The sequence below is a fragment of the Egretta garzetta genome, unplaced genomic scaffold (genome assembly GCF_000687185.1).
Source record: "Egretta garzetta isolate BGI_Z169 unplaced genomic scaffold, ASM68718v1 scaffold251, whole genome shotgun sequence".
In the NCBI taxonomy this organism is placed as follows: domain Eukaryota; kingdom Metazoa; phylum Chordata; class Aves; order Pelecaniformes; family Ardeidae; genus Egretta; species Egretta garzetta.
Window position 1 is genome coordinate 7,291,377 of NW_009258952.1, and position 17,396 is coordinate 7,308,772.

The 17,396-nt window shown below is 40.2% G+C and overlaps 1 protein-coding gene across 1 annotated transcript in view; it reads right to left on the reverse strand.

Moving 5' to 3' along the window:
* Positions 1 to 9,151: 9,151 nt before the first annotated feature.
* Positions 9,152 to 17,396, reverse strand: part of PREX2 (phosphatidylinositol-3,4,5-trisphosphate dependent Rac exchange factor 2) — a 189,038-nt gene continuing 180,793 nt past the window's right edge. Inside the window, exons 40-41 of the mRNA XM_009634464.2 lie at positions 13,396 to 13,463; positions 9,152 to 9,197 (exon numbers count right to left, since the gene is read on the reverse strand). Coding sequence (XP_009632759.1) covers positions 9,152 to 9,197; positions 13,396 to 13,463 — 114 coding nt within the window. The remainder of the gene's footprint in view (positions 9,198 to 13,395; positions 13,464 to 17,396) is intronic.

The following is a 17,396-nucleotide window of genomic DNA, read 5'->3' on the forward strand; positions in this document are numbered from 1 at the left end:
ATGTTCTGGAGATTTCTGGAGATGCATTTTCAAATCTTTTCACAAAATCAGGGCTACAGAGCATTTTTGAATGCTACCCTTAGTCCCAAGACTAAAATCAATGGATCTGATCCTATCCTGTGACTGGAAATGGGCATTTCCCCCCTCCCCTGCCAACAGTACTCTAATCCATCAATCTGCTGTAATGCAACACAGGCCAGCAGTATGTGAGACATGGCAGAACCTGTACCAGCACTGGATGTTCCTCTCGGGAAGCAGCAAGAGCAGGTCCACTCCCTGAAGGAGGACAAGCCAGGACCTTTGGGTGAACCTGTACAACCCAGTGGCCTCCCCTGGCAGGACCAGGACAATAACAGGCTCTGCGGATGGTCCAGGGATGATCAGACGAGCCAAAATATAGAATCAGGTGCAGGGTCCATCCAGAAAGTCCAGTCAGAAACAGCAGAAGATGGGACTAGAGACAAAGCTACTCATAGGACAGGTTTCAAGGTCTGCCCAGGAGATCAAGCTGGAGACAGGAGCTTCCCAGGCCTGAGCTGAAATGCTGCCCCAGATCCATGGCCAGTGGGTGCAGGGGTGAGGCTGGTTGGGGCAATTAGGGCCTCTTAGTGCCCTCAGGACCCTGGCAGCTCTGCAGAGGAAAATGCATACAGAAATGAGTGGGGGAAAAAAACTCAAGTACTATCTGGGAAAGCAGTTTTAGAGAATTAAGATTTCTACAAGCAAGAAGGAAGTAATTGCTAACAATTCCACTTCATTAGTATAAGCAAAGTATGAGCATCATCTATCCTGTTTCTGCATGATATAATGAGCCATAAAAAAAAAAAGCAATCAAATACATAGTAAAAGTAAGTTTATGAGTCGCATTTAAAAGGAAGTGTCTTAACTTTCAAAGATTAGCTGACACATACTTTGATGTAAGGCAAAGATACGTTATCTTTTTTGCCTCAGTCTTCACTGGTAACTTCTCTCCTTACTCCTCCTGAGTCAATGAACCACAAGATGGGGACCAGGGGGGTAAAGCCCCTCCCAAAGGGAAGATCAGGTTCGTGACCACCTGAGGAACCTGGGCACACATAAATCTATGGGATCTGATGAAATGCATCCCAGAGTCCTGAGGGAATTGGCTGATGTAGTTGCCAAGCCATTCTCCACAATATTTGAAAAGTCATGGCAGTGAAGTCCCTGGTAACTGGAAAAAGGGAAACATTGTGCCCATCTTTAAAAAGGGTTGAAAGGAGGACCCTGGGAACTACCGACCTGTCAGCCTCACCTCTGTGCCTGGGAAGATCATGGAACAGATCCTCCTAGAAGCTATGCTAAGGCACGTGGAGCACAAGGAGGTGATTCGAGATAGCCAGCATGGCTTCACCAAGGGCAAGTCCTGCCTGACCAACCTGGTAGCTTTCTATGATGGAGTGACTGCACCAGTGGACAAGGGAAAAGCAACGGACGTTATCTATCTGGACTTCTGTAAAGCCTTCAACAGAGTCCCCCACAGCATCCTTCTCTCTAAATTGGAGAGCTATGGATTTGATGGGTGGACTGTTTGGTGAATAAGGAATTGGTTGGATGGTCGCATCCAGAGGGTAGTGGTCAACAGCTCGATGTCCAGATGGAGACCGGTGACGAGTGGTGGCCTTCAGGGGTCTGTACTGGGACCAGTACTGTTTAGTATCTTCATCGATGACATAGTGAGATTGACTGCACCCTCAGCAAGCTTGCAGATGACACCAAGCTGAGCTGTTCAGTTGACATGCCAGGACGGGATGTCATCCAAAGAGACCCAGACCAGTTGGAGAGATGGGCCTGTGTGAACCTCATGATGTTCAACAAGGCCAAGTGCAAGGTCCTGCACCTGGGTCAGGGCAACCCCCAGTATCAATACAGGCTGGGGGATGAATGGATTGAGGGCAGCCCTGCTGAGAAGGACATGGGGCTACTGGTGGGTGAGCTGGCAATGTGTGCTGGCAGCCCAGAAGGCCAAGCATGTCCTGGGCTGCATCAAAAGAAGGGTGGCCAGCAGGTCAAGGGAGGTGATTCTGCCCCTTTACTCCGCTCTGATGAGACCTCACTTGGAGCACTGCATCCAGCACCGGGGCCCTCAGCACAAGAAGGACATGGAAGTGTTGGAGCGGGTCCAGAGGAGGGCCACAAAAATGAGCTGAGAGCTGGAGCACCTCTCTTATGAGGACAGGCTGAGAGAGCTGGGGTTGTTCAGCCTGGAGAAGAGAAGGCTGTGGGGAGACCTGATTGCGGCCTTTCAGTACCTAAAGGGGGCCTATGGGAAAGATGGGGATAGACTTTTTAGCAGGGCCGGTTGTGACAGGACAAGGGGTAATGGCTTTAAACTAAACCAGGGTAGGTTTAGACTAGATACAAGGAAGAAATTCTTTACAATGAGGGTGGTGAAACACTAGAACAGTTTGCCCAGAAAGGTGGCAGATGCCCCATCCCTGGAAACATTCAAGGCCAGGTTGGATGGGGCTCTGAGCAACCTGATGTAGTTGAAGATGTCTCTGCTCACTGCAGGGGGTGTGGACTAGATGACCTCTAAAAGTCCCTTCCAACCCAAAACATTCTATGATTCTACGAATTCTATGATTCTTCAGTCTTTTTTGAATCCTGGGCTCACACTGTGCTTTATCTGACCTCTGACATGCAAGTGTAGCAAGTCTCTTTGCAAACATTTTGATTTTCAAATCACGATGATAACACTACTTGCTCAGAAAAGGTGAGAAATTACTGGACACCCATGTGATACCATGGTGTAATTGATACCTTTCTCAGAAGTTGTTTCAATACACTGTTAATTCCCATTGTGTGCACCGATCAAGAAAATTATCCTTTGGACTTCATTTCTGATGTCTTCATAGCAGCAAGTCAAGACCACAGAAATAAGGAGCACTGAAAAAGAAACCTCACTTACGATGGTAGAAAAGCAGGCCGTATTTGAAATCATCTGGTCACTTCTGCTTCTCAATACTTCTCTGGAATTCCATGCTGCCTTCCTTCACAAAATTATGGAGAGAGGAATGCTTAGGACAGAAGGGAAAAAAAAAAGTAATCTATCTTTTGAAGTCTAGTTATCCAGGAATACTTTCATCCTCACCCTCCTCCCTGCTAGCAAAAGACGTAAAACGAAAGGGATTTTACAAAACCATTGTAGCTGCTTTTGGTCCTGCCTCCACCGTTCCTCTTGGTCTTGGTCTTGATCACAACAACCATGCAGAAATCAGAACTTCCTTCATATAGAGACAACTGCTCAGCGAGGTCTAATATTTCATCAGCTTTCAGTCCGACGGAAGAAACATTCAGTGCAACTCCACAAACCCCTGGCTTCCCAACAGTAGCTAGGAGCTGGTTCCCAAGCCCCCTAAAGGATCAGTCATTTATAGGTGGGGTTTTTTTAGCACAGGGGGTGCAACACTCGACATTACGCTCAGCAGATTATCCTTGCACGCAGCAGTAAACAGGTGATGACTGCTTCATACTTTAGTCGTCAGACAAGGGAATGCCAGACACAGTGGATGTTTTGGACCTTGGTGGGGCAGCAATGGCACCATGGGGCCAGAAAGGGACTTTCATGCCTGTGTCTCTTCCAGCCTCCACAAAATAGAGCTGCCCAAAGCCAGGGGGCACACAGGCTGTTTTCCACTGGCTATAAAGATATACTTTAATTGTCAGCAATGAACCTAGATTTGGCCTGGGTTTTCAGAAGAGATTCTTATTATAAACCTCTATTTCTAGAAGATAAATTTCTGTTCTCCTGCAGCAGAATTCCTAGGGCAGCCATACTGAAGGGGTTAAAGATCCCCACCCCATCTCCCCCACAACTTCTTTCTTGCTTACAAATAAAGAGATTTGCAGTGGCCATATTATGAATGGTTTTATTGCTGTCTGACATTTCATAATACATTGTTACCATTCCAGTCTTTAATATGTAGACTAAAAAAATAAACCATAGATCTAAAAGTACACAGTATTAGTTTAACCCATAATCAATATAGCAACTGATTCAAAGTATGCTACACAGGCGCTTTACAAAAAAGGCAAGAGTAATTTAAATCCATGTTTCAAGGATATTTAACATTAAATTCCAAGGTTACTTTCAAGAAACTCAACTACCCACAGAGCTGCTAGTTCGACTGTTTTCAAAGAAAAGCTCACTGAGAGATTCTGTGTATGGCTGTACTTATACATAATTTCAAAGCAGTAATGCTCTCTTGTGCTTAATGAGACGTTACAAACAATATATTCTTCATTCGAAAAACATGTGCAATACTCAATGCAGAAATTAAGTTCATTTTTAAAGTGTAACACCAATATAACCAAATACGTACACTATATACAGGGTGTTAAAAAGTTAGTAAGGCTGCTTAGTCTTTTAAATCTTGTGCATGGTACAAATAGGACATGCACACCCACACAAGATGTTGTGGATATTCCCATGGAAGTCCAAATCTGAGTACTTGCAGAAATGTTCCAGCTACTTTGAACACTCTATAAGACTTTCAAACTGAAGCAGAAGTTATTTCTAAAGTACTTCCCCTCCAGCTGTATAGGATTTCTAGCACAGAGATGTTATTTCTGGAGAAGAACATATGAAATGACTACTTGGTTGGCCTCTGGGCAATCTCAAATTTCTCGCCGGTGTCAACATCTGCATGACTGTGCATGCTGTATATTCATTTATACACACGTAACAAGGAAACAAAACCACATCTCCTAGTAGGAAAAGGGAAACATTCCTAATAATACATTTTCTTTAGGAAAATTTCACTGATATATACAGTATATAAAAAAAACCCTACACAATTGTCAGCATACAAAAATATGAGTTCAGTATCTTTTTATACTTCAAAACCTAATGATGAAAAATCCAGGTATCCTGAGACAGGTATGTACTGTGCATCTAATTCACCAATGCCAGTGTACTGCTGGTGTACAATTAGAAAAGCACTACCTGCATTTATCAACAAGTACAGAGATAAAATACACAAGGCAATGCATTAGCTTGAGAAACTCTTCTCATAATGTTAAACAAAAATGGTGCAAAATATGCGTAAAATGCTGGCAGACATATCCATGAAGTAGCTGTAAAGTGAAGAGTACGGAACAGTATGTATATAGACTACAGTTACTGATTTCACAATTTAAATGAAAATAAATGCAAGATACTTTCCTTTTTTGAGCATCATGCTTAACCATGACATGTATACTCACATTCAGGCAATTGTCTTTTTTATATATATATATATACACACACACACACACACACTACATCAGACAATGAATTAATGAAACAAAAAATAACTGTTGTTTGCTTGTGAATTTCTCTGGGTAAAAGCAGATCAATAAAATTGGTTCATTTTTTTCCATTAGGGGATTCTAACAAATGAAATGAAGTATGATTACTATAAATCCTCGTCAACTTAAGTTTAATTGTTTTGGCTCTAAAAGAGTAGAAGAGCAGTTCTGACAGCTATTGACTGCATTAAAAAAACCCCAAACAAATAAAAACCAATTTCAAAACCTGATGTATTTGCTAAAACCCAGTGAAAACTATCTAAAAAGCCACTAAAGATTGCGGCTGTCTCAGTGGACGTAAAATTGATTGGTTGGTTCAGCTGATAGCAGGAATATTTACTTTAAAATGGATCCCTAAACACAAAAATGTTTGACATTAAGAAATTGGAATGTATACATTTTTTGTATTCATTGACATTTACGATCTACAGGGGAAATAAGTGTTAGAAATACTTAATTTGGGGGACCAAACTGAATCAATGCTCATTTCATAGATTAAAGACTGTTTAGCATCCTATTATTCATAGATGATGGTTACAAAGATAGGCCAAACATCATCAGCTCTACCTTAAAATCAAAATCGAAGCTTTTTCCGAGCATGAACCCTATGGCAACTCAGCTGTTCCTTGGCCCTTAACCCTCCCTTCCCAGCTGTTAAATGATCCCCCAAAGGCTACCACTGAATTCTGGCAGTCAGTACTGGGTAACGTATGTCTCTAGATCCTTGAATTTATTCCCAGAAGAATTACACTTGTCTTGGATGAAAAAGTAAAAATTACATACAGAATGCTTTCCCTAAACCAGTACAACACATTGTTGTAAAAACAGGCTGCATAATCTGTTGCTGTAGAAGCAAAGATTTAAGAAGCTATGGGTGCTACAGTTCTTGTAAATCATCACTCTTGGTCATCTCTTCGTGTCATCTGTAAATCTAAAAATTTATGAGAGGATAAACATACTGCGATGAGAATGGATTTTTTTTACTCTGCAGGTGCACCTTGCATAAGGAACAAATACATCCTCTACATATACCAAACGAGATAAATAGCTTTAATAACAAACACGTGTAAATTTCTAATTTAAGAATGGGCTTCTTAAAGGTCCATCTAATGTTATTAGAAGCCAGACGTGTCAGAATGGGCAGTGTGCTCTGGAAACAGAGGGGCAAGAAAAGCAGTCTGAAAAGCTGCACAATGTTTCAAGCGAACACTGGCTTTTGAAGGAAATCTTGAAAAATTAGGCACCCACTTTCCAGACACACTCAGTGGGACATTTATGCCCCATTTCCTCTGGAAATCCTATCTTTACGTGCTACCTGTAATTCCAGAAAACCAGGGCTTAAGTTTCTCAGCCCCTTTGATACCAGGCTAAATAGATACTTTCTTTTGCAGTACAGGTCACCATTGAAGCTCGTAGTGCTGAATAAGTTTCTGAAAACTGCCTCTCAAGGGGGAAAAAAAGAATAAAGAACCAAAAATTAGATACAAAACCAAGAGGTCAAGATTTCTGATGTACACTCATGAAACAATAGCTATAGAATTTGGTCGAGTGACTGGCTCGTAACTATTTGTCCCTTGGTGTTTACAAGTGTCTATTACCCCATGCTTTCAACAGCAAAACGAATTAGACAATTACCATATTATACAGGAGACTATTCTGGCATATCTGCACTCCTACCATTTTCAACTCAATTAAAAAAGCCATGACGAGTTACAATAACGTGTGTGCATACAACAGATTTTGTCCCTTAGGTCATTTTATATTACACAGGATTAGCAGCTCCATGCAGCTGACAGCTGACTTGCCTCGTAGCAAAAAACCAAAACTCATGTGGGCAAATCTCACGGGAAGATGCGAGCTCGCAGCTGGGGCTGACACCGGCACCATCCTTGGCATGAGGAGGTTACGGCTTCTCTGTACTCCTGACGTCTGAACAAGCAGAAACTGAAACATTTTGGGGCGCTTTTGCCTGGAGCGGGAATTATGCCAGCCAATACTGCCTCACCGAGTAAAACACACCCAAAAGTATGAGACGCCAACTAGAATAGCAACTATAGAAAACGTGACTCTTACACACAAGCATAGGTGATCCTAGACAAAAAGAGTAAGTTTCTAAAGAGTAAAACTTTGTTTTCTGGTTTTGTTTTGTTTTTTTTTTTTTTTTAAGTTATTGAAGTGTTTGTTATGGCATGTCTTTGTCACAGATTAAGGCAAACATTCTATATGTAAGGTTGGACAAGTAATTGGTATGACTACCTAAATATATACATATTGAAACTCATGTATATGCGCAGACATATATATCTGCGGGTATATAAAAATATTTATTTTCTTAGCAAAGTTAAAGTGTGTCAAAACATTAAGAATACTGAAAAAGGTAGGAGCTCTAATTCCTCCTTTGGAGAAAAGTCACAAGTCCCCTAGATATCCTATACAAAAAACACTCTCTGCAAGAGTACAGCTCATTTTGAATTCTCACTTATTTCATTGCGGATTAATATATTTGTTGAAGATTTCATAAATAATTAGATAATATGCAACAATTACATTGTGAGGTTTGATTGCTACAGCATAACTATAGGCTGCTGTTGTACAAAAACTAAATTTTATTCAGACAGCATATGTCCTGCCCTAATAGAATGCGTAGCTACTGTGACAAGTAGAACTAGTTCAGAATATAGTTTTTGTTTTAATGTGTTCGCATACGAAACCTCATTCGGGGGCATTTTCTCTGAAAATTCTTTGGCCAAAAGAACAGCCAAATGCAGATGCATTTTCCCTGGGCCCTCTAAATACGCAGAACAATTTAGAAATAAATCTGTAACAATTACCACTCCAAAGAACTGAAACGCTATACAAAACAACTCTGACAAAATACGGGAAATGGTAGCATAAAACATCAAACCTCCAAACTATGCTTCAACTTAAACCACAGACATTTCCAGTTAAACATAACAATACTGCCTCTTCCTCCCCTTACGTAGATCTGTCAGTATAGTACTGTACAAGAATATACACAACTCTGGAAAACTCTGAAATGCAGAGGCGCAACAACATAAAACATCCATTAGACAGAGTCTGAAGTTCAGTCTAATTATGGATGAAGATCAGACTTAACCCTTCTTCATCATAATGGCAACTGAAAAAGGGCAGAACTTCACCTCGGATGCCATACAGGTATTCCTTCTAAAGGAGTATGGCAACGGACGGCGTAAGACATGGCTGAGTTTACTGATTACAAGCACACACGTTCATAGCAGCAGTCTGCCTGCAGCCATTAAACACAATTCTGAGATGAGTTTTCCATCTTTAAACCTCACTTACATGATATCCTTGAAACAGGAATGTCATCGTTCTGAGAAATTATGATGGCAACAGGGAAGAAGGGATTATCAGTGCAAAGGGCCCCATATGAAGTGCGTGCTCATTATCAAGCCTAGTTGATCTAGGCTTTTATTTCTTTCACAAGAACACATTCTGTATAGTGTACAAGGGAAGTCATTCTCTCTGAACAAGACGTGTGTTTTCAAGCTGCTGACTATGCCTATCATGTGGCCAAACAAGACACGTCAAATGAACCTGGTTCCAGTGTAAAATTCCCAAGGAAGATTCCTGTTCTGCTAGTGTAAGGCCGGAATGCACAGATTCCAGAAATGCTTTTTGGAAGTCATTTTTCAATGCCAACAGAGAATATTTAGGGTATTTCTTTCTTTATCCTGAGTAAAGGGCTTTTTGATTTATCAAAGCCCCAAGCACATACTGCTACAGTGCAGTTAGATTTTGTCATGTAGTCCCAGTATCCTGAAGACCGTTATTGGATTACTGTCTGGAGCAGTTCTCCTCATTCTTCTCCAGCGGGCGGTGGTGGCTGGCATAGCTTGTATAATCTGACAACGACAAAAACCAAAGCAATTTTTATTCTGAGAGCTTGGTCATTATTAAAATGGGCACATGTAAGGCACACAAACTAAATCTAAGTCTTCCTGCACTGCAAAATAAGAGGTACGGAATTCAGTTTGATAACATTGATATAAAACCAGTAAAATCTTATTCATGAGCATGCATGTTTACATTGAAAGTGGTATCATTAAAACACACATCTACCAGCAATCTTGTCAAGATATTCCAGTTTAGTCAAGTTTTCATATTTCTGCACTGAAGACCCTGTTCTGGAGAAACCTAAGTCTCCACTAATCTAATTACCAGTTGTGGCTCTGCATTTCTATATTGGAAAAGCTGCTTGGTGAATGCAATTGCCTCCATTTTGGTTTGGTTTTGGCACAGTCAGACCTCACTCGAACACAGCTCCCTATAAAACTGATGCTGTTTGAAGAACCTAAACCAGATGTCAGACATATGACACGCCAGCATGAAGATTTTAAGCTCTCTCCCCTGCTTTCTACATGTATGAAGTCAGGACCAGTAAGATTTGGTTCAAATGACTACCTCAGTACAGATTGAAATAGCCACTCCTTCATTCATAAAGGTTTTGGAATTTCTATTAAACCCTTTTACATGGACATTGTTATTAATGAGTGTTTGAAACTTTACCTTGATGTTAGGAATACTGAAAATAAATGGCAATCAATCTGACCTCAGGCTCTCTGTTCTGTAAGTATGTCCCATATACAATATCTCCTCTGGAACCACAACAATTAGAGCCAGCAAGAGACATGATCTCATTTGGAGATTACAAATTTTCCTCAGGGAAAGTGTATCATTGAAGTAATAGCTAAGAGAAGAGAGCAAGTATGGCGTGGCAAGGAGAAAAAGCATCAGAAGCCAAAAGTGAAGACAGAATGACCCAGCATGTGCATTAATACTTAACATGAAGAATCTCTGATGCTGAAATACCAAAGCAATAGAAATAGCAGGTTTGGTAGGTCTGGCTACAGGCAGGGTGGTGAGATGTGCAGTGGCTTGGGGGCTAGCGATATTTAAGATGCTCAGGGTATCTCAGTTTTCCAAGTATATACAGCAGGCAAATTTGCCTGCTAAATGTTGCATTAATTTATATGACTCCATTTTAACTAATCATAAATTTCAAAATCATACTACAAATCAACGCAGGAAACAAAAATCTGTGCACGTGGCTGGGCTCCCCAAACAATTCAAGATCAATGGTCTGGTGCCTTCTTGGCATGATACTCTGCTACTGAAATTATGTGAGGCACAGTCTGTATGGCTGCACCCGTGAGTACTGAAAGCCTCTTCATCATCTAGGCACAGCCTGTCAGAAAAAACACCCTGTTGCTATGCAAGAGCAGGGCAGGATAGCTGCTGTTCTCTTATTTCAGTTCCCTTAGGAGTTAAAACCCACGGGACACTGACAACACGCAACGGCCGCGGGCTAAATAACTTTTTTCCTGAATCTCCCTGGAAGTGATTATCAAGCAGTGTTGTTTCTGGATGGCAAGAACAAGGCACATCAGTTCTGGCAGCCAAACAGCAATTGCAAAACCTCCACCCTCATGCATTCTGAAGATCACTGGGCTCTTCCACATTGTCATCTGGCAGATTCAGAAACATGATCACTTCAGGTTACACTGCGCAGGCACCCATGTATTTGTTAGGAGCCATATATAAGCCACTACATATATACATATCATATTTGTATACCAACGAGAGAATAAGACGGCCTGATCTTTATACTGACAAGTATGCAGAGAAAAATAAACAGGGGTTATTTGAGTTATTTGACTCTGCTGGTGTAATAAAGCAGTAATATTCGCAGATGGCAAAAGACAGATAAAATTATTGTCAGAATCTCATCTAAGTAGTTGCAGTGGCATTAGCTCTTGATGGATGTTTTAGCAAAATCTAGTTTCTATGGAATAACGTGCAGAAAAGCTCAGCCCCAAGTACCAAGTCTGTGTATTCTTAAGGTTAAAATGGTAATCATCAAGATTATTTGTCTTCAGAGCAAGTGATGTAGGGGAATTCTGAAGCAAACTAACAGCAAGGCTGCATAAATCATAGAGTCATAGAATGTTTTGGGTTGGAGGGGACCCCTAGAGGTCACCTAGTCCAACCCCCCTGCAGGGAGCAGGGACACCGTTAACTAGATAAGGTTGCTCAGAGCCCCATCCAACCTGGTCTAAGGAGATATAGTTGCTGAAGACAGTATAGAACAGAAAGAGCCTGTTCTGGGTCAATATATATGGAACAACCATTTGAGATGGTACAAACAGATCAGCTGAGAAAAGACAGAACACAGTGGCAATTGCAGAGAACTGAGAACATTGTCAAGTGACGCTAAATGGAGCCAAATGTAATGGTAAAATTCTTTTCAAGGCAAAGAATTGAGAACCCACAGTACCATTTACCTATATATCAGAAGTATCCCTCCCACTGGTGACTTTTCTGACGTGCGTGACTTATCTCTCTAACGGTACACAAAATGCCCCGAACACTGAAATCAATGAGATATTCCTGTGACATTGCTGTTATGGCTGACTGGCAAGTCTGCTGGATGCATCTGTCCATTCTATGTCCTAGGAGCCACCTCATTTTCCTTCAGCTTTCCCTTGCTATGTTGTGAGAGTGTCAACTGGAAAGAGCTGATCTTTTCTCAACGGATGCAAAGCCAGAACATGTCTCATGGCTAAGTTTTTCTTTTTAAGAACATAAATTTTTCCTTTATCACAAAAGCTCTGAATCTAGACACGTGCTCTGTCATTTAGAGGTGGGAAAAGTTTAATTTGCAACAACTCTTTGGCTGTCTCCAGAATTACGTCATGAAGGAAAAGTCCATTTAAGGCCAAACCCATACTGTTCAAAATATAGAAAGGCTTCACGCAGCTTTCACTGCAATAAAATGTTATTTTACTGCCTTAGGTTCCTACAATGCAAGGCGGTCAGACAGTTTTGGTCCTGGATTGCCTCTAAGCTAATAATTACTGTGAGAAGGGATGCTCTCATCTGCTGCTAAGGGCAATGACTTTACTGCTGATGGTTTTACTGTAGAATCTGTACTTTGCTTGGATCTTATTTAATCTCCTTTATGGGGCACACAAGATGCATATATGCTCTGACAAATGCTGCTACTCAGCAACTGAACAGCAGCTGCTACTCAGATTTACTCATACCTCGTACACTTAAGGTATACTCCTTTTCTAGAATCAGATCCAGGACAGGCAAGGAACAACGTGCAGTGATTTGTTACCAACAAAGTACGAGCACTAGCCTGATTCCCTACTGGGAGAAACTGGGACACCTGAGAAAAGGGGAGCAAATTGCATAAGAAAAAGTTCCTGGGTCTTACTGGTCAGAACCCAGAAGACAAGTCTGTCTGTGAGGCTATGGATACTGTATGGGTTCATTTACACAGTCACCTCTATCAGGTATTACTAATTCACTGTTTCTTCATTGCAATTTAAACACCACAGTGGGTCTGTTATATATTCCACGTATCTGTTTAGCTCATTCAATGCGTTATCATTAGTCAACAAAAACCCATTATTTTCTAAATTGGTTAAAAAAAAAGTTTAAATTAGAGCTGGATTAATAAAGCCACTTTAAGTTAAAATGAAGAACATTGCTGTTTGGTTATTTTCATTTATAAGTATTGAGCTCGTTAAGAAACATTTCAGGTACCTGCAATCCATCACAGCATTAAAAAGCTGGATAAATATAGAACAGTCGCATTTTTCATTCTAATGGATGTTTCAGAAAGAGACAAAGAAAGTCTACATCATCTCTAAAAGCAACTAGAACATGATTTTGCTGAGATATTACACTACAGTATTTCATTAAAATGGGGTATGGATTTAGTTACGAATATTTCCCCCAAACCACTAAACATCACAAGCAATGAAGAACTTACTCCAGTGTTTTCATAATTAACATGAACTAGGTTTCAGTTTTCAAAAAAGGGCACATTTTAAAGTGCTGAACTTCTGCAACTAATTACTTTAATTAAAATTGTATGGCTATGAACGTAATTGATTCTATGGATATTAAAAGCCAAATCTTACCAGCTAGTGCACAGTACAGTCAATGTTTACCGTGAGCTTTTGAGCAGCTAGGTCAGAATTTGGCACAAACCAGACCAAATCATGGTCTGGGACACAAACACTCAGTTACCTTGGGACAGACTGTGGCGTTCGATCCCTCACTCCTAAATTCTTGGCTGTGTTTTGTACTCTTGCACCCTGTGAAAGAAAAACAACAATTTTGCTTCATTTATTTCAACACAAGTTAGAAAGTTTTCTGAGCTTTGTAGCTGAACATGACTATTGATTATAATTAATTCATCCATATGCTCTGTATCCCAAAGCAACTCTCCTCTTCTAAGGTGGGGAACAAGTTAAAGCATTAATTCTCAACTTAAAAAATACGCAGGAAAGACAAAAATCTTTCCACTTGTCATTAAATGTGTACATATATATCTTACTACATAAAAATCTTCATAAAAATTTAACATTTAAGGTTTAAAACAATCCAAATCCATCTTGTTTCAATTTGTTTGATTTTTGTCACTGTTCTTTGTAGAAGGCAAGGATAACAAAGTTATCTTCTGAAATGTCACTTATTTTCTATAAACTTCTGAACAAACAAATATTGCAGATTATTTCCTATGAATAGCTTTCTAGTTAAATCTAGAAAAATGGCCTAAATTGAGGCACTAAACTAGAATTAGAAAAATGCAGGTCCTGATCTTCCTTTATAATCACAGAATCACAAAAAAATTGGGTTGGAAGGGACCTCCCGAGACTCTTTAGTCCAACACCCCTGCTTAAGGCAGGGTCAACTAGAAAAGCTGGTCTCTCTGTACCTCAGTTGATCCTTTGGAAACCAAGAATGAATGTCCTTTTGTCTCCCTGACTCATCCAGTAAGGAGGAATTTGATAAAACACGCATAATGGTCGTATACCACGATAGTGAAAAATGCAGACTCTTCTGCAAACAAACTAGCTTAGACATATGAAAGAACTTAGTAAAATTCATTTTTAAATGATGAGGTCAAGCTTTTGAAGTGCAGTTTTATTAATGTAAAGCAGTCATCATAAAGACACATCTGTTAGATTTACAGTCTCTTTATGTTTTCTAACATCTTAAAGGAGATGGAAACGACTTGTTCTGTCTATAATAAATACACCGACTCTCCCTTTATTTCTCCTTCTGCACTACCTAAATTTAGGACAAAATAACAGAGAACAAAAATATATAATCTCAGAATTCTTAAAGTGAGATCTTAGATTGGTGTAAAACATCAAAGATAATTTACATTCCAAACAGAGCTGCAAAGGCGACTGAACATGATGTAGAAGTGAGATATAATTGATTCAATACGTAGAGTAAGACTAGACCTTGCATTTGACTGAAATCTGGTACTCAGGTAATTGAGAAGGTGTTAGTTCACTGTTATGGGCTCAAACAAAAGATGAAAAAGGCTGGCTGGTTGCACACAGGTAGGTTCTCAGAGTGTATGTAAATCAACACATGCCACAAAAAAATACTGTGTCCTTACATTGCTTTTAGGAAAAAAAATAGTGGTAAAGATAGAGAAAAATAACTAGAGTGCCTACAAACTGAAGGCAGAATATAAAAGTGATTTTACTAGCTTTGTATCTAGCTCAGTAAGCTTGTCTCCGACAAAAAGCACATGACTGCAGACCACAACAAACATGACTTTCCCCAGGAACTCCTCCAGAATTCAATCCTTAGTCACTCAATACTTCTTCTGTTCAGCAGCGACTATGTATTTAATCGATTTCAGTGATTCTCTTCTCTTCATTCCCACCTGATCTTGAACCCATTAATAACTTCACATCACTAATCTACTTGTGGAAGGAGATCCACATCTTGAGTACAGTCTTAGCTTGTTGTGTCAAGAACAACTATTTCAATTTGGTTTGAATCTGCCACTTTAATTTGACGCCTTTAGTTCTGCACTGGTGAGGACAATGGCCAGTCCCTATCCATGCCACATGTCCTTTAAACCTCTGTCATATTCTCCTTCACTCATGAAAGCTGAACAATCATAAATTATTTTGTCTGTCTGTTCATAAACCATTCCCAACTGTTGATCATTTTTTCTGATCTTCTCTGAACCTTTTCCATTATGCTATATCCTTATGGAAGGGATCAGAACATCAGATAGTTCAAAATGAAGGGTCATGACAGCATGATTCCTACTTTGTCATCTATCCTTGCCTAAACAATTGTAACTTTTGATTTGCTTTACTAATAGCTGAGCTATCAATCAAATTGATAGCTGAGCTAATAATCAAATAATTGAGCTGATGTTTTCTGTCATATCCTGAGGTCTTGAAAATGAGATGTAATGGCAAGCTCACAGTCAATTATTTTGAATGTGAGTTTAGGGTTTGTTTCTTCCCCTGTGTGCATCACTTAAGAGTTACCTACACTGATTTTTGCCCGCCATTTAATTGCTCAATCATGAAGTCCTGCAAGATCCTTTTGTAATTCTTCATAGTTACTTTTCATCTTTAATAAAAACTTGCCAGAAGGATGGGATGTCATCCAAAGAGAACTGGACAAGCTGGAGAGGTGGGCCTGTGTGAACCTCATGATGTTCAACAAGGCCAAGTGCAAGGTCCTGCACCTGGGTCAGGGCAACCCCCAGTATCAATACAGGCTGGGGGAAGAAAGGATCGAGAGCAGCCCTGCCAAGAGGGACTTTTTGTTATCCTCTCAAACCCATATCAAACTGCTTGAATATTTAGCGTTTAACTCTCAGCATACACAGAAAAAAGTGGGGCCACTTGCCCAGCCCCAACCTCTGATTTCTCCAAATAACCTTTATACTTGCAGCTGAGTCCAAACCTCTAAGGTCCCACCAGCACTGGACATGCAAATCCTCACTGATATTCACAAGCCTTGAGGCACACCTAGCTGAGCCTCACTCACAGGACAAGAGGTAAAGGTTTTAAACTAGAAGAGGGTAGATTCAGGCTAGGCATAAGGAAGAAATTTTTTACAATGAGGGTGGTGAAACACTGGCACAGGTTGCCCAGAGAAGTGGTAGATGCCCCATCCCTGGAAATATTTAAGATCAAGTTGGATGGGGCTCTGAGCAACCTGATGTAGTTGAAGATGTCTCTGCTCACTGCAGGGGGTGTGGACTAGATGACCTCTAAAAGTCCCTTCCAACCCAAAACATTCTATGATTCTATGAAAAGAGTTCAGAGAATAGGGAGAATGACAAGGTAAGAAAGCACAACTGAAAAAAAGAAAGACCAGATGTAGTTATGTTCTTCTATCTACAAAAGGGATGGCTTATCGGGGAAATGATAATCAAATTGGGGACAGACTTTTTAGTAGTGCCTGTAGCAACAGGACAAGGGGGAATGGTTTTAAACTAAAAGAGGGTACATTCAGACTAGATATAAGGAAGAAATTTTTTACAATGGGTGTGGTGAAACACTGGAACAGGTTGCCAAGAAAGGTTGTAAATGCCCCATCTCTGGAAACATTCAAAATACTAAAAGTCTGCTGCTAAAAGGAGAGTAAAATCTGTTCTCTAAGTCTACAGTAAACTGTACAGAAAACAGAAGACTTAAACTGAAGGGAAAAAAAAAAAAAAGAAAAAAAAAAAACAAACTCAAATGAGGTTAAGAAAACGGTGGAACAGACCACTTAGGACGCACTGTGCGGGAGTTGCCACTGCTGGAGGTTTAAGAACAGATACGACAAGCGCACAAAGTTTTGAATTACATAAGGATAGCTGATCGGGTGTTGGTTACAAAGTTAGACATGCTCAGTCCAGACCTTTATCACCTTCAGCATCCTTTCCTCAGAGCCATATTCTACAATTTTATCATACTAAAGAAACCCCACCATGACAGACTGCTGAGATTGGCATATGATTAACGTAACTGAGAGCCAGAATATACATATCACGGGAAAACTATCTAAATTAATCACATGTAGATCCTGAACGTCAGTGCTGTGACTACCTCTGAGAACACAACCAGCCTATTTTTACTTGCATCACTCACTAGACAAATTAATTTTAGTATCTTGCTCACATAATAAATCAAATGCATTGATTTAAGAAGGAGTCTAGCTTTATAGAACCGTGTAATTTATTGTTTAGCAGGAAAACAAATTAGACCTTA